This window comes from Seriola aureovittata, chromosome 10 (genome assembly GCF_021018895.1).
Source record: "Seriola aureovittata isolate HTS-2021-v1 ecotype China chromosome 10, ASM2101889v1, whole genome shotgun sequence".
Taxonomy (NCBI): domain Eukaryota; kingdom Metazoa; phylum Chordata; class Actinopteri; order Carangiformes; family Carangidae; genus Seriola; species Seriola aureovittata.
The window spans coordinates 26,153,032-26,175,368 of record NC_079373.1 but is presented as its reverse complement, the minus strand read 5'-3'; the positions used below and the strand labels follow the sequence as shown (position 1 = coordinate 26,175,368).

The 22,337-nt window shown below is 41.5% G+C and overlaps 1 protein-coding gene across 5 annotated transcripts in view; it reads left to right on the top strand.

The window, feature by feature from the left end:
* ptprz1a (protein tyrosine phosphatase receptor type Z1a) overlaps window positions 1–22,337 on the top strand; it is an 85,753-nt gene that overhangs the window by 36,429 nt on the left and 26,987 nt on the right. For 2 of the 5 annotated variants that reach the window (XM_056387058.1, XM_056387057.1), the window contains exons 4-13: window positions 488–639; window positions 1,552–1,647; window positions 4,282–4,348; window positions 4,449–4,606; window positions 6,351–6,501; window positions 9,940–10,124; window positions 10,349–10,475; window positions 13,464–13,504; window positions 13,611–15,894; window positions 20,615–20,753. In XM_056387058.1, coding sequence (XP_056243033.1) covers window positions 488–639; window positions 1,552–1,647; window positions 4,282–4,348; window positions 4,449–4,606; window positions 6,351–6,501; window positions 9,940–10,124; window positions 10,349–10,475; window positions 13,464–13,504; window positions 13,611–15,894; window positions 20,615–20,753 — 3,400 coding nt within the window. The remainder of the gene's footprint in view (window positions 1–487; window positions 640–1,551; window positions 1,648–4,281; window positions 4,349–4,448; window positions 4,607–6,350; window positions 6,502–9,939; window positions 10,125–10,348; window positions 10,476–13,463; window positions 13,505–13,610; window positions 15,895–20,614; window positions 20,754–22,337) is intronic. The other 3 variants (XM_056387061.1, XM_056387060.1, XM_056387059.1) reach the window with 2 other exon arrangements.

Genomic DNA, 22,337 nt, shown 5'->3' with positions numbered 1-22,337 from the left:
TGTTCAGCAGACTAATGACTCTGCAAATACTGAATTTCATCAGTGCATTCACATGAAAAAATATGTTTTATCTGCACAAAACAATAGTCACATGGCCTTTCTGTTTGGGAGATGGTGGGCTGAGATGTACAGCAGAGAAGATTAAAGGACTGTTTAACGCTCCGCGGTTATTAGACCATCAAAGAAGGGTTTCGACCCTCGAGGGGGAAACCTTTTGTCAGGTCACACAAAGACCGACCTGAAGAAGATCCCCTTATTGACCCAGTCATTGTTTGATGATTCCAATAAAGGTGTTGGTGGAGTATTGTGTGGTGTAGAAGCACCATCTTTTGATCTTCTGTACATTTTATAATCCATCATTTTCAGAGAGAGGTTTGGCTGTGTTGTGTTCAAAGCTTCAAAGCTTTAAAAAGCAGCAGACAGATTTGATCTGGGTGAGAAAGTTTGCTCGCAGGTGACATTTATAGAAATTTTTGTCTCTTCTCAGTGGCGGTGGATGTGGATGGAGAGTTTTACGTCAGCGGAGGAGGCCTCAGGTCAAAGTTCAAGGTCGGGCGTATCACCTTCCACTGGGGGCGCTGCAACGCCTCTTCGGACGGCTCTGAACACAGTCTGGATGGAGTCAAATATCCTCTAGAGGTGAGACATCTTAACCTCCTAAGACCCGAGCTCTATTCTTTGCTATATAGGCTGATTGGGACCTGAGAAAAATGATGTCCACATATGAGGACATTAGTTTTAAATTTCGATTGATGAGTGGCAGTATAATATCCTCATATGTCGTCACCAGGCCCTTGTTGAGAAAAAGTTAGTATTGTGGTCTAGAGAACCCAAAATGTGAGGTCCACATATGTGGACGCCAGGTCCTAGGAGGTTAAATCAGTCCAACAGGAAGTAGAAAGTAGATCCTTTACTGAAGTTTAAGTATAAACACCACACTATAAAAACACTCTGTTAGAAGTAAAAGTCCTGCATTTAAAATGTTGCTTTAGTAAAAATATGTCAGTATAAATATGAAAATATAGTGTTAAAATTACTTATTATTACTCGTGTTAATGTGTAAGCAGCATTTTACTGTTGGTTGGTGAAGCTGGAGCTGTTTTTTAAATATCTTTTTATTATTTTATTATATTTATGAAACTTTTCCTGATGGATTAATCTCCTGATCATTTCTTGATTAATTGATTGATTGTTTGGTTTGTAAAAATAGCGAGAAATACCATCACAATTACCCGAAGTCCGAAAGCAAAATCTTTAAAACATTTAAAACATTACAGATAAATTATATTTATTAAACGTGTCTCTTTGTGTTCATGTTGTATCTTTGGGATTAAGATAAAGTTCTCAGACTTAGTTATTTTTATTTTAATAAACAATGTTTACTATACTATATTCTTCATTCATTAACCTTCACACAGAGAAGACGGCACGTTGCTGACAGATCTGTAGCTCAGGAACACCACAGCTGAAGACACGGTGTGTCTCTACCAACACATGACTGGACTCGCCGCTCTCTGTCTAGTTTAACATATTTTCTGTTTTCTCCCACAGATGCAGATCTACTGTTATGAGGCACATCGCTTCGACTCATTAGATGAAACCATCAAGGCCGGAGGCAGAATCACGGCGCTCGCTGTATTCTTTGAGGTGTGTGTGTGTGTGTGTGTGTGTGTCTGACTGTTCATGCTTTACAAGGCAGATGATCATGTTAACACTGAGATCAGTTAACAGGCTTGTCTGTCAGTTGCAGTAGAACAATAAAATGGGCATTAAAATGCTAATAATCCATTAAATGCATGAAACTTTAGAGGAATGAAACAACTAGAGAATGAACCAACAGAAGGAGGAATTTGAAAAGACATATACCTCTAACTGACAACCTTGGGTCATTTTCCCCCTCACAACAACAAATTACCAAATGGAGGGAAGATTTATTTAGCTAGGACCAAAACTTGAAGCTAACCTGAAGTATTACCAACTGAACCATATGAACCAAACTCCTAAATTGCCCCATTAGCTAATTAGTTCATTTATCCAACCTGTTTTGGTTGCTAAACAATCCATTAGCTATCCTGAACATAACTGTTAAGCTGCTAATTTAAGCCATTAGCTAGACTGTTTTTCCAGCTTCACTTAATCATTAGCCAATACTAACCAAACTTAACTGTTAGTTATCCCAAACCAGACTGTTTTACCTGCTAAACTGACCCAAACTGTTTCAGTTGCTAAACTATCCATGAGCTATCGTGAACCAGACTCTTTAGCTGCTACTATAAGCAATTAGCTAAACTGTTTTTGCAGCTTCACTTAGCCATTAGCCACCACTAACCAAACTTAGTTATCCCAAACCAGACTGTTTTAGCAGCTAAACAGAACCATTAGTTAAGACTCATTTAACAACATTGCTGTCAGTAGTAGTAGTAGTAGTAGTAGTAGTAGTAGTAGTAGTAGTAGTATTTAGCTCTGGGCTAACGACGTGGATATCCCAACAGGGAGGCTAACAGTTCTTGGCTGTAAGCTTTTTCTGAAAAGTCATGTCATGTTGGTGCTTATTTCACAAAATGTCTGATTCGTGGAAACTCATCTGAAATTCTAAAAGTTGGCAGAATATGACTTTATTGACGACTCCTTGTTGAAGGTGAAGAAAGTCGGCCTGAATCAGAATCTTTCAGTGATACCAGCAGTACACTGTAGTGATGCCTCAGTGAGTGCACAGTGTTCGAATAGACTGATTCATGTTTCTGGCTCAGGATCATTGTCTGTGTTTTCCTGTTCAGTGCCAGGGTTCGTACGGAGCCTCGTGCATACTTTTGTTTCTTCCCGCTTTGTGCAGTCGTGTTGCCTCCAGCCACGTTGGCGTGTTCGAACCGACAGAGGCCATGTTGGAACAAAACTCAGAAAAAACGTCTGATGTGAAGCTGCAGGCTGTGTGTGTGTGTGTGTGTGTGTGTGTGTGTGTGTGTGTGTTGGGCTGCAGGTTGGGTGGAGAGCAGGGTGGGAAATCTACCAACCAACACAAAAAAAGGTGGTGAATTTTCGTTTTTGTGCTCTGCCAGCCGCCTCAGCAGGTAACTGGGCCGCCGTTTGGACTTTCCAGGATTCATGTTGAGGTTTGTCTGGTGGCTTTGTTGGTGAAGGCGAATGTTATGTTACCTGGAGGTCCAGGGTTTGAATCCGGCCTGGGGCTGATTATTGAATGTCATTCCCTTTCTTTTCCTTTGTGACATAAATAACACAAACTTTAAAATAAAAAAAAGTCTGTACCATTGTTTCACTTATTTAGCTGAACACACCAGGTGTTAACCTCCAGGTATTTTAACATGATGGCACAGAGAGGTGAACCCTTGTCAGACTGGTTTAGGTGAAACGCCCTCTTCAGTGTTGTGGATCTGGCGTAAAAGTCTATTATTGTTCCAATGAAGTATGTTGATTACATCCAGCCTGTTACAGCCGACATCAAAGAAACTACAGCATTTCTGCTGCAACCCAAATAAATACTCACAACTGCAGCTTCCTCTAACACAGCGATGACCAGGTGTTCCTGTAGTTGCATGTGACAACAACTAGAAAACAACTAGTTAGCAAGCAAAGTTAATAACTAAACAGTTTAAATAGTTAGCTAAAACTAATGGATACAGAATAAATTACATCTACAGATACTGAAAAGTCTTTAAAAGCATTTAATTAAATGGACAAACATTAATCGGTTAATCTTTCCATCTATTTTCTACCAATTGTCCTCGTCATTACTTTACATTCATTTAAGAATTATGTCAATATTAGGCGAAGTTGTTATTATTGGTCAGTACTGAAGAAATTTGATATATTAATAAATCATTCTGAGCCATATAGTGTCCCGAAGGGTTTTCCATCATGCTCTGATAAGTTGGACAGGAGGGCTGTGAATAAGGTATTAAAATGCATTTTATGTCGTATTAAAAGGATTTTAAAAATCTTAAATATGAACTGCAGAAAATCTGAAATAATTATCTACAGGCAGTGGATGAATGGTGCAAATAGTTCACTAGAGGTCAGGGATAATAGAGTGAAATTCTCACTAGTAGAACTTAATTCATCCAGTTTAAAATGAATTAAAATGAACGGATGATGGGTGTTGTTGATGAAGTGGTTCTTGGTACTGGGAACTTCTGCTCTGATGGATCTGACTCCAGTCAAGTTCATGTTTTTTGAAGTGAAATTTTCATGTATTTACAGCCAGTTGTGTTTGAAGATGTTGAAGGTGTGTGACAAACGGTGATTATGTTGGTTTTCTCTTCCCAGACGACGGCTGAAGACAACATGAACTACGCGTCCATCGTAGACAGCATCATCAGTGTGAGCAGATACGGTACGTCAGCTTCTTCTTCTTCTTCATGTCTCCTCTCTCTCTCTCTCGCCTTCTTCTTCTTCTGTCGTGTTCATTGAAGTTCATCTCGTCTGCGGTCCAGGAAAGAGCGCTGAGGTTTTGCCCTTCACTCTCCGAGGTCTCCTGCCCAACTCCACGGAGAAATACTTCATCTACAACGGCTCTCTGACCACGCCGCCCTGCAGCGAGGTCGTCGAGTGGATCGTCTTCAAGAACACGGTGGCCATCTCTGACGAGCAGGTGAGAAGTTTGATGAATCAGAAGTTGACTCTTTGTGCAGGTATTCTGGAGGAGTTTGTAACTGTCTGTGTTGGATATGCAAATGTATAAACTGGGGCCGAGAAAGCAGCAACCACGAGACAAAAAATACTAAACCTACACGAAAAACCAATGGGAGAAAGTGCACAACAAGCTGCAGTAATGTGAGATACATGCAGGGCTGCAGAGCATGTGTAACCACCGGTGTGGTCCTTTAAGAAGCAGACGTCAGTCTGGAGTTTCTGTTCAAGATGAAAAGAAAAGCAACACAATCACAGAAACGTCCGTAAACAACCTTTTAGAAACGTGTTCAGGGAACTGAAAGGAGGAATTATCATACCAGAGGTCTGGAAACACACGAGGGATGGGTGAGGCACAGAGCTGTCAACAAGCCTGCAGAGTGTGTGTGTGTGTGTGTGTGTGTGTGTGTGTGTGTGTGTGTGTGTGTGTGTGTGTGTGTGTGTGTGTGTGTGTGTGTGTGTGTGTGTGTGTGTGACTGCCCTCAGGCCAAATGTGATTGACAGCCATACAGAGGCAGTCATTACATCAAACAAATATTGGCTCACAAAAGATCTTTACGGTATTTAAGCTGAAACATGCGGACACACACACACACACACATATGCGCACACACAGACACAGACACACACACACACACACACACGTGAAAACACACACACAAAAGGTTTTTGACCAAAAATTTCCAGTGTGATGCCTGCAGTGTCTCCGTCATGCTCTTCAACCAGACGCTTTGAATCTGAACACACAGCTGTCACACACACACACACACACACACACACACACACACACACAAACACACACACACACACACACACACACACACACACACATGTTTGTACTATACTTGTGAAGGCCTGTGACATTTATTCAACAACAGAAAGGGAAAGGCAGCGTCACATTGCGCAGCTCCACTATAAAGAGAAAGGAAAACAGAAGAATACGGAGCTGCTGATTGGCTGAAGACAGTTTGGTCTGTGTGTTTCGGCCAATCAACTGCACCGACTGCACCGACTGAACCGACTGAACCGACTGAACCGTCTGCACCGACTGCACCGACTAAACTACTTTACAAAAATGTCACATTTTGCCCTTGAAAGTTTGATCTCTGTCAGAAGATGTTGAGACTCTCCTCACAAAAGATCAGTAACACAGAAGGACACACAGGTTTTTGGAAACATCTTCATCTTGTTTCCTGCTCGTCATGAATCAGGTTCTCTCTCCAGGACTTCGCGGGTCTCCGAGTCTCTCCAGACCTCTGTGACGTGTCCCAGCTGGTCCACATTCCAGCTCAGTTCAGTCTGCCAGAGCTTAATAGTTTAAAGTCACGACATTAACAACCACAAAACGGCCTTAATGGGCTCTCAGCTTGGCTTGGTGAGGAGTGTTGAGTAACCAAAGGGAAGTGAATCACCTGAGCAGGTATGGAGGCAGGCCGCAGGTTAAAGGACTATTCCAGCTTGATTTATGGCTCCTCCACGCCGATTCACTTCCACAGAGCTCAGAGAGGCGTTCACTGTTCTTCACATTTCACACACACTGAATATGTGTTTCGAAAAATGTCAAATAATCAATCAGTGTGATTTTAATCTTCCCTCTCGGCTCAGTCTGACTCAGGAGCGTCGTGCTGGTGTTTGCTGACGTTGTCTTGTTGTTGTTGTCTTGTTGTTGTTGTCTTGTTGTTGTTGCCGTGGCTCCCGTGTTGCAGCTGGAGATGTTCTGCGAGGTGATGACGATGCAGCAGGCCGGCTACGTGATGCTGATGGACTACCTGCAGAACAACTACAGGGAGCAGCAGCAGCAGTTCATGGGGCAGGTGTTCTCGTCCTACACCGGCAGCGAGGAGGTGCTCACGCCAGGTGAGTCCAGAGTCCGACACTTCACCGACATCACGGTCTGACACGCAGCTTGTGAACAGGCGACTGCTTAAACAACCAATGGATGATTTGCAACGACATCTCCGAAGCAGTGCCAACTATTTTCAGTAAAGCTGCACTTAGATTTTTACACAGGGTTTAATCTAAAGATAATTAGATTAAACTAAACTGACTGTAACTTCCTGAATAATTGGCTATTATTTTTCAAATCTAACAAAACTATTTAAAAAACATTGTTTTATACCGACTGTTGCTCAGACTGTGTAACTGAGGTTTCATGAATAAAGCACTGGAATGAATTCACTAGTGTTAACTCAACAGAATCAAACTTAGACAGTAAAGTTGAGTCATTTTGAATAAAAACAGTTTGTCTTCAGGTAATTCACAGCTTATTCACATATCTATATATACATCCGTCAAAGGTTTGGACACACTTTCCCGTTGACGTGAATGAAGTGTGTCTAAACTTTTTGAAAGTGCTTTGAATAAGAGAGAAAGATATAAAAGAAACACAAGGTAATACAAAAAGATATAAATAGTTGAGTAAAACTAAATGAAATAGAAGATAAAAATGGGACGAATTAAACAGTAAAATAGAAAATGACACTGCAGCTACAGTGAAGTGTCGTAAAACCCTGATAACGTCTATATTCAACTCATACAATATAAAAATGCTTATAATAGAATATAAAAATAGAATATAAAAAATATTTCTCATATCTTGTGTTGTGGCATAAATTCTATTCAGTTGTAAAAACACCTTATGAAAACGGCTGTGAAAAACTTTTATACAAAGATCAATAATAATAATAATAATAATGATAATGATTAATTTATAGATCACGTTTCATAGAGGAGAATGTAGCTCAAAGTGCTTTACAGTAAAAATGAAATGGGACAATAAATAAAATAAGGGCAAATAAAATGACGATGACATCAGACGATAGAAAAGACAGTCGACGATAAATGAAGATAAAAACAGAAACCAGTAAGAATGGTAAAATATGAGAGGATTAATTAAAAGCCAGATAAACTAAATAGGTTTTCTCAGCTGTGGTTTAAAAATGTTCAGCGGATGAACTCGTTAATACAACACCTCACCCGGCTGACCTCAGTCTGACTCCGGCGTGAAAACACAGGTTCATGCTAATTAAATGAAGCGTAAATGGATCAGACACAAGTGGATCACAAATGATGGAAATAAAAGAGAGAGAGAGAGATAAGAATAGAAATGCAGTGACCTAAATAAAACCTGAGTGACGGAGAGAGAGAGCGGGTCGACTTGGTTAACCATCGATTTCCACGCAGCTCGCTGGTCGTGCTCGATGATTAAAAGTGAATTGATCTGTGGGTTTTGGGGAGGGATTGTTCTGACGATAGAGACCAGGGGATCGTTTGGTGTTAACACCTCAGACACTCCTCTGTCACATTTACCTGCAAGGCTGATTTTCTTTTATTGTCCTTCAAAGACAGTCAAACTAAATCGATCCCCCGTCGACCTTCCTCCAACAGGAAGTCCTTGAGCAAACATTTTAACCTCATATTGCTCTGGATGTAAACGGAAGTCGCTTTGGACAAAAGTGTCGAATGAAATGAGTAAAAAGATTCAAACACCAGGAAAAACCTGAGTTGAAAAGAGAAGGCTGAAACATGAGACAGCTTCAGATACAGATGATGTTAAATGTGTAATTAGCACTTCTTTACTGGTTTGTTTGGTCATTAGTTACAGGTGTGACACTGTATACACAACTAAAACTGCAACAGCAAATCTGTTTGTTCATTTATGTATGTGTCATAAGAATAAAATAAATTCACAGCAGCACAATCTCCATTAATAGTGACTCCAGCATCATTAAACTGTTTTATGGTTCTGTTCAGACTCTCACACATCTGGTCCAGATTTGGAAAAGATTCTGGTTAATCAGCTAATCTAAAAATGGACAAAGAGGTGGGGCAAGTTTACGTTCACTCACCTGTCACTCAAAGCGGCCACACCTTGAATTATTCATAACTTTAAGCCTTAATGAAACAGTAAACTAGTGAGTTATATAAACAGTTGTAGCTTTAAAGACCAAAACAGTTTTTGTACCAGGCTGTAAACATGTTTATTTCTGCTGTAAAGTTGGACATTTTAACATGGGAGTCTATGGGGACTGACTCACTGTTGGAGCCAGACTCTAGTGGTCGTTAGAGGAACTGCAGGTTTAACCACGTCAGTGTTGATGCTTCGGAGGTTGCTGCTTGCCCTGAACATTATCCCGCCAGTGATGTTCCCACATTTGTTGTTGCACTTGTACAGAAACATGATTTCTCTAAGACAGTGTTGCATGTATTAATAGTGGACAGGAGCCCAGTGAGGCGGCATATGTACAGGGGCCAGGTTTTTGTATGTAGATGTAGATTTTCTGTTCAGTGGGATGAAAGAGGCATCTGTACTTTTTAAATGTCAACTTGTGTTTGAGGATCAGCTGAATCTTGTGAAGTCCAAATGACCTCATGATGATATTTTAATTGTGGTTTCTCATCAGTGCTGTTAAACTGCTCTGAATCAAGGCGTCTGGTACAGTCTGTTCTCCTGGTTCGTTCTGCCCTCTAGTGGTTGAAGCTGCACTGCTTCAGATGTCCTCCTCCTCCTCCTCCTCCTCCTCCTCCTCCTCCTCCGAACCCACTCTCTTTCTCTGAGACTGTTTAGTGGAGAACATGACACATAAAAGTGGTTCACACATGCAGATTTTATTGCCTGCGTCGCAGCTCTGATGTGTGGTAGCGTGACGTTTTCACTCTGATCCCTCAGAGAGGACAAAGGTCAGGGGCTGAAGGTGTGGGTTCAGCTCAGACATGTGTCAGGAGCTTCCTCTTGTCTATTGTCATCGATCCTCAGCCTTTTAAAAAATCTGTGTTAATCCCAGAGAGTGTCTGTCATCTGCATAATCTCTGTTAATCTCAGCTCTGACCCAGAATCATGACTCTTCAAAACAAAGACAGGAACCAGCCTCATCTGACTTCTACCTGTTTGTTGTGCTTTAACACATTTTTTTTATTTTTATTTTGAATAATTTTCTTTATTAATTCCCTGTTTTAGATTTAGATTTAGAGAAAGTGAATAAAGAGATTTAGCACCTTTTAGAATTATTTACCACTCTTTCAAAGCTATTGTTGGCCACAGATCATAGGTTTGATGCCAGGAGATTTAACACGCTTCTGAAGTGTTATATCTGTTCTCCTTTTATATTCTGCTGCGTTCAAGGTCATGATTTACCTGAGGGATGTTCTGGTCTGTAGTAAACTTCCTGTAACAATCGGCAGTTACAATGGGACAAGGAGCGAAACTGATCAGGCGGGAATGATATAAAAAAAGAAATTGGGAATGTGGAAGATTTCCAACCTTTTTTGAATTTATCTCGTCTGCGTTTCCGTCAGTCTGCAGTTCAGAGCCGGAGAACATCCAGGCGGCGCCCTACAACCTCAGCAGCCTGCTGGTGACGTGGGAGCGGCCGCGGGCGGTGTACGACGCCAGCATCGAGAAATACTCCGTCAGCTACGGACTGTCCAACGCAGAAAACTCTGTCCCCGCTGAATACCTGACCGACGGAGACCAGGATGTGGTGAGAGAGAGAGAGAGAGAGAGAGAGAGAGAGTCTATCACCTCTATCCGGCCTGAATTAGCAGCTGAGACCAAGTTACTCTCTGGAAAATAAAACTTTACTTTATTAAAAACTACTTTATTTTAAGACTTGCTCAGACTTTATTAAAAGCACACTGTGTACACTGTATGTAGTTTGTAGCTGTTGGTCTAAAACATCCTTCAATGTCTATGTCATTCCACCAGGGGGCGATACTCGATGATCTGTCAGCCAACACCAGCTACGTGGTCCAGGTTGTGGCGGTCTGCACCAACGGTCTGTACGGACGTGTGAGCGACCAGCTGACAGTCGTCATGCCCGCTGACGACCCTGGTAAGAGCGACCCTGCCCGAGACCAAGCGTAGAGTTCGACAGATATTTCTTACTCTTCACTGCAGTTTTTCATTTTGTTTTAGAGTAGGGTTGAAATATGGAGCAATAAGATTTTTTATAAATGATTGAATATTAATTCCCAGCAGGAAAACACACAAAAAGAATTGTTTAAAAACAACAAACAAACTCACGGTATTAGTGGTAAACTAAATGAGCTGATAGTGTGTCATAATTATGATTGTTAGTTAAAAATATGAGCAATAGTAAGTCAAAATTGTAAATATGAATTTCAATTTAGTATCTTCAATGTAGAATTAAAGTTAGAATATCTTATAATTTTGTAGAAAATCAAAACTTTGACTTACTCTCATAATTTTAACTTAAAAAGTCAAAAATCTGACTCATAATTATGACTAAATATCGCTGTAACTAAGAAAGTCCAACTCACAACTATTAACTTAAAATCTAGAAAACTTTGGCTTGTTTTCTGTTTGTCGTACATTTAAATTTTGATAGAAAAAGGGAAAAGTTTTTATTTAGTGTCTCGTTTTGAAGTAATATATTTGACATTTCTTTTCTCTAACAAACATTTCCATCCTCCCACTCTTCCTCCCTCCGAACCCTGAACGATACGAACAAAGTTTTGTTCTTTATCTCACTCCTCACCCTCCCTTCGCTTCTCTCTGGGGTTTAATCACACACACATGCAGAGCTGTTGTTTGACTCATCTTTTTCTGTGTTTTTAACTGTTTCATAAGTTTCTCTGTGAACTCTTCAAATGTGCTTTCTCTCTATATATTTCTATATTTCTAAGAAAAAAACCCAACATGCTTGGTTTGGGGTCATTTCCTGTGTAACCTTCATGTCACATGGAGAGACAAAACCTCCATCTGTGTTTTGTTTTCACTTTGTGGCGTCCGTTCCTTCTGCATCTCACAGTAAGAGAAATGTTTGCATGTTTGCAGCAGCATTTTGTGTAACGTGGATTGGAATGACAATCACAACAACGTTGTATTATAACTTTATATTAAATAAACTAATATGTCTTGTAACAAAGAAAAAATAATCCCCTGCATCCTATTTCAGTGTCAGTTTGCATGAATGAGTTATATTCTGCATCATCCAGTAGGTTTACGTGACTGAAGTGAATGCGACACCATTGTGTGGTTAAGCTAACGGTAAACTACACTGAGATAAGCTACAGTCACATCTGAGCTGCGCCTAAAATGACTCATTTTGATTATAAAGATGTTTTAAGTTTGTTACAATGTATTCCACAAAAGTAATTTTGCTTTTCGAAATGTTCGTAGAGATCATAGCGTTAGCTTAATGCTGCACCAACTCGGATAGCTTAATGTTAAAGCTAGCTAGGTCTACGTTTGTAACTATTAGCCAATTAAACTGTAGGTTAATCAACAGAAAATTGATTTTAAAATGTTTACATTCAAAAATTGTATCACCTTTGCTTGTTTCAGCCGCTGAATCTGCAGTTTTTTTTCTGATTCATATCAATATAGCCATTAGCAACTTTTGCTTTTAGACAAAATAATAACTTAAAATAATTTTTGAATTATCAGCATTTTTATTTTTAGTTCATAAGTATTAATGCATTACTTTCAGGTGTAGTTGTGATTGTGAGGTAATTTTATAACCCAGAAAAGAAAATCTAAATAATTAGACTCAACAAAGCAACTAAAGATAATTTTTCCTATCATTAAACCTATCAAATATATCAGATTTATGATTAATCAGATAGATTTATTAAATGTCACTGTCAAAAGTAATTCCTAATGAGCCCATCGATTTATCTTAAAATTAAAATAATTTAATTAATGATATGAAAGAAAGAAAATCATGCAAATTTTAGCAGTTAGAATCTGTAAATGTTTTAATTTTATTTGATAACTGGCTAAAAGTATTAATTCTAAAGTCAAAGTAGAGTAAAAGTTTAATTAACTTTCTGTTGATTGACTAATCAGTTAATTGACTAGTCTTTTCCTGTAATTTTATTATTTAATTCATGCCGTGCTTCTTATCAGATATAGCTCAACAAAAGCGATCCGTTGATAGATGAAAGTTTTGTTTTCAACCAAAATGTCCCTCAGTCATCTCCTTCAAACCCAGTTCATTAAACTTGTAAAACCTCATCTCATGCTTCACAAGCCAGTTTGATCTGGTCTCCATGATGTGTCACTTAGCCTCAGACAGGTAAGAGCCACACCTGCCCCCCGACAAGCCCGCTGTGTGCTGTGCGTCTGAGCTCGCTCAGTGTATGTGGCATTTGCAGACTCTTGTTTGTGAGTTTGTTTTATCCCTCTTTGGTGACGGACGGGCTGAGTTTGAAAACCAAAACAACTTCAGAGGAAGGTGGCTGAATGTTTTCAGTTCAGATTCCTTCCCTTGGCTCGTCTGGTTTGATAAGGAGGATGAAACAGGAAAATTGATTAGTTGCAAATGCTTTTTGTTCGAGGTTTTCTGTGTTTGCTTGTGTCTTTGGGGGAACCCATGCATGAAATTCCAAATGTGCCTGATGTGTCGCATGCAAGTGTTCATCCCCATTTGGTTTATTTTCGTTATCTTAAAGCGAACATACTGCTTAAGGTGGTGTGTACAACCTTTTCCCCTCTTTTCCACTTTCTCCTTCTGACCTTTTGTCACATTTACATCCATCCAGAGAGAGAGAGAGAGATTTTTCTGAAGCTTCTAGAAACACAGTGTCCCACATTTTCTCGCCTTTTCCTCTCCGTGATTTTCTCCTCACATTGTTTTCAAATTGTTTTACCCTTTTGTCACTTTTCTGTTTTTTTGTTTGTTTGTTTTTTTTCGGACATTTTCAACCCCTAGGAAATGAACCAACATAAATACAACCCAGAGAATTGTAATGACAAACCAGACAAAAGTTTAAACTGTGTAGTCCATGACTTTGACATTTGAAGACTTATTTTAGTCCTTGAAGAACTAATGATGTAATGATGTGCCTTTTTCCAGAAAATGCATTGGATCCAGATTCAGATGAATTTGATGAGGAGGTAAGGGAATGTTTATTTTTCGTTAAAAAATGTTTAATGTTCTTGTTTAGTTCCTATATTATCACTGTTATTTATTTCTGTCTGTAAATCTTTCTGTCACCAACAGGGCAACTATGAACCCGATATAAATGAACCCGTCCAAACCGAGGATTATGATCTTCTCTTGAATCCTACACACTCCCCGAAAACTACGACTACTGGATCACCTCTTTTACCTCTACCTGACATCAGAACCACAACAGCAGCGTGGGGTCAGAGAAGAACCAGCACTGATCCGGTTCCCCCAGTCAGATCCACTCAGTCTGATCAAATCCTGAGTCATTCGGAGGAGGCGGGACGCCGCAGTACCTCCACACAGCCACCAGAGGTCACCCTGTCACCAGAAACCAGCGGAGATGCTGACTTCAGTGGCAACGCTCCCTTTTACTCCACAGCAACAAGCACAACCAAGGAATTCTTCATCTCCACTTCCACTACTCCTTTTTACCCCAATACAGAGACAGATGGCGTTCCTAGAGGCGTCAGTCCAAAAGGTGTTGTTAGTACCACCACTCCGACGTTCACCAGTGCAAAGACAAAAGGTGGAAAAGTTATTTCTTCACACAGCAGCACGACAGCTACAGTGAGGTCTCGCACCGGTGACACGAGCAGCACAGCAACATCATCGACCTTCATCCAGGCTGAGACCGACCAAGGCCTGGCGAGTGCCATAAACGAAGACGGCAGCTCTGAACGCGGAGGTCTTCCAGCGATCCAAACTTCGACCTCCCAACCTTCCTCCCCGAGTGACGCTGTCCCACGTAGTCCCACGAGTCCCAGTGTGCCTCATTTTTCGTCCGCCGTGACCTCTGTCCGGTTGGGTGCTGTTCTCTTGCAGACCACGAAGCCGGTGTCCAATGGTGAGCGCCCCTCTGTCCTCCCCTCCTCTTCCTCCTCCTCCTACGCCTCCTCCCCTCTGTGTGACACCGCGGACCCCGACACCGCCCCCTCCGCTTGCCTGCATGACCCTCCCTCCTCACCTTGGCCCATGTTGTCCGCCTCTGCATCGGACTCCTCCCAGCATGCCGCTACCGCACCGCTGTCTAGCAAAGACCCAGCTTCTCCTCCAACCCCCACACTCGCTGCCTCCACCCTGCCTCACCTCCCTCACCCCTCGCACCCCCTGTCTGGTTGGGCGACTGACCCCATCTCCCGCGGTGTCGTGTTCGATGATACTGGTAGCGATGGTGATTTGTTGTCTGGTTCTCCGTCTTTGTCGGTTTCTTCAGGTCACCCTTTAGTGTTTAGCGATACCCCTCCCCTCCAAACAATGCCAGATCCGTCTGGCACCGCCGTCGCTGCCGAGCTGTCCCATTCCTCCTGGGATCCGTCACTCTCTACAGTCTCCCTGTCTCTCAGCCCCACCCTGCAGCCCTCGGTTCTCCTTTCTAGTGACTTCACCCTCTCTGGTGCGACACCGGGCTTATCCCACTCTTTCTCCGCTGGGTTTGAGGACTCGAGGTACGCCAAAGGGAGCTCAATAGAATCTTTTCTCCCAGAGGTCAGCGGTGACGGGTTGCTGTTAGCTAGCGATGTGGAAACCATGTGCGGCTGTTCTCTGGAGCCGTCGGCGTCCTCGTCCTGGTTGCATGCTTCTCCTCATGTCCCCCTGCCGTCCTCAGCCTGGGACTCTGCTAGCTTAGAGCTTTACTCGAGTGTTGGCTTCCCTTCGTCCTTTGGTGTTGGTATAGACGGCGTTCACTCTGTGGCGGGTTCTGATGGTCTGTCCTTAGACCAGCCTCTGCTCTCTCATAGCGCTATCTCTCCGTCATCGTCCTCTCTACACCCCCACCTTCTCCAAGCCACCCATAGTGACCTGCCCATTTCTGTTGCAGCCACAGCGTCTGGCGTCAGGGATCCTTGGTTCTTGGCGTCAGATGGGAACTCTGCCCTCCCTTCCTCTCCCACAGCATCCCCCTTCACCCCCACCCCCGAGGGACAGGTGTTAGACACTAGCAGCAGTGCATCTGGTTCGGCCCTGTTCCTTGACTCCCAGGAGGGCGTAGATCAGGAGTGGGACAGGGTTCAAACCTCGGCCTCGGGGGATAGCGCACTCCCTTATTCGACCAAAGTCACTAACAGCGAGTCTGGCCAGACCCCAGATGATTCGGACGACCACTCCTCAGCGTTCTATTTTGAAAGCGAGAGCGGCAGTGCTATGACCTCTGAGGTAGGAAGCACCGCAGCTCCAGTCACTCCGGCGGTAACCTCGGCTTCACCCTGGTCGCTGGGTGGGGAGGAGGAGAGCGGCTCAGGGCAGGGTGAAAGCCTGTACGACAACGAGACGTCCTCTGACTTCAGTATCTCCGAGCGCATGGAAAGAGAGTCGGAGGAAGAGGACCCAGTCGCAGGTAAAATCGCCGTCCGTGTTGGGGGAAAAAGCTGCATTACATCTGCACAATGCCAAGGGATCAGGAGAGAGTTCTGGACATCCGAACGATGACTAATCCACCATCTGTCAACAACAAAACTACATTTCATTTTCTTTTTTCATTTTTGTCTGTGAAAGCGAAAATAACAGGATCCCATAACGCAGATCAATCACGTACCATTAATCCATCCATTTTGTAAACCATCTGTTCTGTTTATGAAGAGCTGGAGCCGATCCCAGCATGCATTTGGTGAGAGGTCCGGTATGGGCACAATGATCAGGATGCCATGTCGGTCGCTAAACCGTAAACTAGACCAATCCGTAGGTTCAAACAAGATGCAACTCTCCAGTAACAAGTAACAAAATATTTTCCAGAGGATATAAAGAAAAGCAAACATGGCTGGACAAAACAAAAGGATATACAGCATCAGGGAAAATCAGAGACATCGCTAAATAGTAAAAGTCTAAAATCGGCCAGTGAGGGGAGTCATTTAACTTTTAATTTATCACATTTATAAGGTGAAAAGTAGTTGGGAAGAACTCTATCTAAGCCCAGTATTTACCTGGGGTTATTTATAGTTGAATAGACCTGAGATCTGCTCTGGTGATCAGTGGTTTTAAATGCGAGAAGTGATAAACTGAGGCAGCACCACAATTAAGGCAGCTTCTTTATTACAAGAAAGCAAAATGTTTTTTATTTATGTTTCTGATGTGTTCAAGTACATAGAACAATGTCCAAAATCCTCAATCACAATTTGAGAAACATAGATTTACTCTGGCCAGATGTTACTTGATGTGGCCAGCAGAGTGCAGCAGAGCTCTTTAAAGCTGCTGCCGAATCAGACACCGTCCTCATCTATACCGTGTCCGACTACACTGCCCTTTAAATGACTTACAATCCTCAGTAAACAGATCAATTCATGAGGCTTTCGGCAATTTCTTTAATTACAGATTTTTTTTTTAAAGTGTCTAATTTATCTGAATAAAACCCGCTTCTGCTATCAACCTAGTGGCAGAACAGATCAGATGTGAGGCTTTTAAAGAACCATTCAGGTGAATTTGCCCGCTGTACCTCATTAACAAGAAATCACGTATACTTCACAGAACCTGTGGATGTTTTTAAGGGATACAGGTTTAGATTGATAATGATTTTTAGACTGGGAATCGACTGGGGAAGAATATTCGGTGGTTTTGCCACATTAACAACAAATCACCACATCAGTTTGCACACCGACTTCCTTCCCTCTGATTATATTGAGTTAATTTATACGGAAATAAACTTGCGGAGAGTTAAAACTTGCTGCAGTTAGATAATACATCAAAATCAACAATCTGCCCTCTTGTTTGTGTAGTTTTTTAAATTTAATTAAAATTAATACTTAAAATTTTTATTATTGTGTTTTTCTTTTCTTTTTTGTTATTTTTGTTTGTGTTGGCTTGTTGTTTGGCCCTATATGCCGGATGCCGTACTCTTGGGCAAGTTGTGTTTGTCAAAAGCACCATTGAAAAGACATTTAGCAAAAGTTTTTCAAGTTGTCGCAGCAACAAGACAAACACAACTTTGACATATTGAAATTAAACGTATGTTATGAATTATCTGTCTGCAGCAAAGTTTCAAGTCTCTTTAAGTTAACTCTTTATCTGAAACAAAGGTTTAAAGATAGGTGTTGTATGAAAGGTAAAGCCCTTTGAGGCAAAGTTGTGATCAGGCGTATTAATTAAACGTCACTGGGTCTTTGTCAGGGCGGAAACAATAAAACTCTTACTCTTTACTTTTCTATCTGTGAACAACGCCCAGAAGTAACAATGGCAAACATGATGAAATAATAACAGTATTATCATAAAACGACAATGGGAAAGAAATGACATTATTCCAAGACAGTAAGGACAATTACGAGAGTTGGTTATATAATCTATTTCCTCAGATTGTAAACCGGTTCAAACACAGATACCGTCCTTTAGAATATGACTGTAACTTTCCCAGTGTATTTCCATATCGGTGCCCCTGACATTTTGACAGGCGGATGTACAGTAACAGAAATCCATCCTTCATCATTTAGTTCAACTTCAGCATTTAATCTAAAAATCTTTTCACGAGGAGTAGAAGTTTTGTGTCCTTAATTCTCGTCACGTTTGTCTCTTTACCAAAAACCAATAACCTTTTCCATCTTCTGTCCGGCTTTTTCTTTCCGTCGCCCCATTATCATCGCCCTTGTGTCCGGGGTTTTTGAGAGGCAGACATTTGGATATTGCATGGATGACTGAATGAATGGGTTTTACTCTGAGTGTGCACAGAGTAGAAAGCACACAACAGACTCTTTATGACCTGGTCAACAGGGCAGACCCAGCCATTCATTACTGAACTGAGTCAGTTTGTGCAGAAGAGTTACAGTACTGACAAACAGCCTCCCAGTCAAGGTTAATCCACACTAGTGTTTTCCTTACTGGTTATCAGACAGATAAAGGGAGGATTCAGCAGCAGCAGCTCTGGAGGTCAGGTTCAGCTGTCAGGTTTTCATTTTTTCTGTTATTCAAAGTTACATTTATGCTGCTTGATTGACTCCAGCTCAGCTTTGTTTGTGTGCTGCTGCAGTTTGATGAATATGTTCTCGCTTGATCTGTGGTGGACTTTTGATTATGAGCCTTTGTGCGTCTCTGTGTTTCTTTCAAGTGGTTTGGCAGGTGGTTTGAATGTGATGAGTTTTGTGTTTGTGCAGCAGACGGCTGAATGTGAATGGTGGTACATTGTGTTTCAGTGCCGGGCTGTTAACAGGGTTCATGTTTCTCTCTGAAGTGTATTATTAGAGATCTGAGAGTGTTGGAGTTTTAGTTCTGCAGATGGTTCAAGGAGGCCAAGCTGCTCTGGAGGCAGGAATAAGCTCAGTCGTAGAGATAAACCTGAGTCATCTGAGGGGCCTTTAGCTTCTTGTACATTTAGGTTTTTCGCACCAGGGACGACTTTAAATTTGGACACATCAAGAGAACAGTTGAAATTTATGGACATTGGGCCTCATTCACCAACCATTCTTTCTTTCTTCTTTACACTTACTACGACGATTCTGACATTCACCAGTGTTTTCTTATTTGGGATTTTTTTCTTAGGTAAGAACAGAATCTACGCTCACTCAAGAGCGCTCTTACGCGAATACGAGTGCTGACATGTTTGAGCAAAATAAGCTGCAGCAGTACCTCCACTCCAGAACCACTAAAGTTCCTTTTGCGTTTTGATTCCGTCTTGAGATTTTTCATTTTGGTATTTTCTCAACTTTCCCTTACGGTATCTCTTTGTGACTTCTGCACACGACCCTTCGGTCTCATCCTAATTAGGGCACACTTTCAATTTACGAGGAGATTGGAGTTCATCAATCTAAGAGCACAGGTGCGCACAATTCACAAAACTTAGAAAAGACTCTTCTATCTTCTTAAGAAAATACTTAGATATTGGTGAATGAGGCCCATTGTGATCTCAGTCAGAAATCATATAAGAAGTTTCTCCGCTCTGTTTTTGAGGAGCACTGGTTTGACGGTGTCTCAAAAACAACTCCTTGTTTTCTGCTCCATAGTAAGAGGTGATTCCTAACCCTAATCCAGTTTCTCAAGAACTTGTTGATGTTGGTCTAATTCTTCTGTAGACTTCCATCTCTCAATCCAATGAAGGTTGCATATTCCAAACTATATTAATGGTTAATTCCAGTTTATTAAGACTCAGCTCTTATTTTTGGCATTATTAGATTTGTTATATAGAAGACGCTTTTAATCACCAACACTGAAGTGGTAGAAGAGAAGGAAACTAGTATCTTATTATGACGTTGTGCTACTGAAACGTTACAAACACTATCAATGCCGAGTTCAGTAATGCACAGGAAAATAATTCACATTCATATTTTCAACATATTTTAACAATTAGACAAGACAGGCATTTTTATTATTTGTCATCTCTAATTCTGAACAGTTAGCTAAAATACTAGGAAATGGTTGAAATAATTAGCTAACATTAAGTAATACATAAATGAAGTAAATAGCTAATAGATAAGTGGTTGAATTAGATAGATAGATAGATAGATAGATAGATAGATAGATAGATAGATAGATAGATAGATAGATAGATAGATAGATAGATAGATACTTTATGTTTTTTATTTAATTGGGTAGCTAACAGTATTGGATAAATATTGAAGTAGCTGAAAGGGAAAATGAATTAAATACATGAGATATTCAGTAAAGCTAAAAGTAAAGGATAAATGGTTGAATTGTCTAGATTCAGCCACTCCAAGTGGAAGTAATATAAATCCACACTTGACCAAGTCGACCTAAACATCATCAGTTCAAGTGTATGATGTGTACATCAGTGCAGCAATATCCACTTTTATATAATTAACAGTATTAAATAACGTCCAGTTTAAAATGAAAACATGTTAAACATAAATGAACACATTTGGAACATAGGTTGGTGTGAATGAAAGGGTACTTTACTTTATCTGACATGGCTGTGGGGTTACATCATACAAAAAAGGCTGGGAGCCACCAGTGTACCACATGTGTCTTTGACTAAATCTGCAGCCAGAGCAGCTTCGCCTCTGAGACACACGTCGACGATAAACCTCCGGCGTGCAGCAGAACGAGTGATGCCTCTGATTTTAATTCCCTCGCTCTGCACTAGTTTTACTTCCTGTCTTCTGCCGGTCCCTCCCCCCCTCCAGACGCCAGTAACAGCAGCCACGAGTCGAGGGTCGGCTCGATCCGGGAAAGAGAGAGGAAGGCCGTGGTTCCCCTGGCCGTCATCTCCACCCTCACCTTCGTCGGCCTCATCGTCCTCGTCAGCATCCTCATCTACTGGAGGTCAGTACGACTCGGGCGTCTTATTATGGCGAAAATGATTCCAAACAGTTGCCTGTTTATATATTATATCGACACACTGGTAGCGTAGTGATAATCCATGCAAGGTATATCAAAGGTTTCAGAAGGCGGTGGTCTGGGATCAGTTTGGCTCAAACTGCGGTACAGCCTGTTACAATGCAGTCTGCGCTCCACAGAGAGAACACTGAGGCACGTGGGTCATAACGACATAACGGGCGATACGGCGCCTCGTTCATACAAAGCCCAACGTGACACCACATGATGTTTGGGCCAAAGGGTAATGGATGAGGGATGCTTGTTCTTCGCAGCGCTTGCAGTTGGTGGTCACACTCACATTCAGTCAGGTGTTCGGGGGCAGGCGGAGGTGGGACATTTTCACATCTGATTTTCACGCCTTCTCAGCGGCGACAGCTTGATATCTCAGGGAGGCCTTGAGGGAATTTCTTCAAATTCGACTCAAATGTCCAGTTGGACTCGAGAACAAACTGATTTCGGTGGTTAAAGGTCAAAGGTCAAGGTCACGTGACCTCACAAAACATTTCTGAACACAGTATCTCGGGAACTCCTTTCAAAACTCTTCAAATTTTGCACAAACGTTCACTTGGACTCAAGGAGGACCTGATTAGATTTTAGTGGTTAAAGGTCAAAAGTGAAGACTTCACACCAACGGCTGATATTTTATATGATTCTGGACAAACAGGATGTGACCTGTACAGTACACACACAGAGAGAATGAACAGTTTTTAAAAATTTAAAAAAATATAATTTAAGGTTTGTTTGATGATGTAACTTGAAACTGAATAACATCAGATCAACCAGAGAGAAACAGCAGCTCAATCAAGGAACTGAGAAGCTTAGATTTATCTGTAAACAAAATATTTATATCTAGAGTTCGTGGCCGGGTTTCAATTTCAGTTTTGTGCAAAATAGAAATTATTTTTTTAAGTCGACAAAAACACAATAGTATGTGTTTTCGTTGAATGATGTTGTTCGGCTAAAGCTGGGTTTTCTCCTCTTGCGATATCGTTCCGGGTAAATGTGATGTGAGCGTATGCATTTTCCCATCCTCCTGTGGAGGCTCAAAACTTTAATATCATCGTACAAAATGAAGAACTTCCTGTTTTTTTTATCACTGGTTTCTGTCTTTATAGGTGTAAATAATCTAATCCAGTCTTTTTAAAAACACACAGCCCTGCAGCTCCATCATATCATTTAATATGAGGAGGGGGAGTGAACTGGCCAGACGACTGTCATATATGTCTGGAGATCTTAATCTTCTTGAACACGAGCTCAGTCTTGTTCTTACATTGTCCTGAGTGTTTTTATTCGTGTGTGTGTGTGTGTGTGTGTGTGTGTGTGTGTGTGTGTGTGTGTGTGTGTTTGCCCACCATCATCCCCCTCACTGACAATACCTCCTGTGTAGTGTTGTTGCTGCGGCCGCCCGCGGACTGAATGAAGCCTTTCAGCCGCCGCCGCTCCACATTTGACAGTTTTGATTCCTCTGGTTTTACCTTGAGAGATGCTGTTTTTTTTTTATTGTTTTTCTTTCTTTTTTTTTATTGAGAT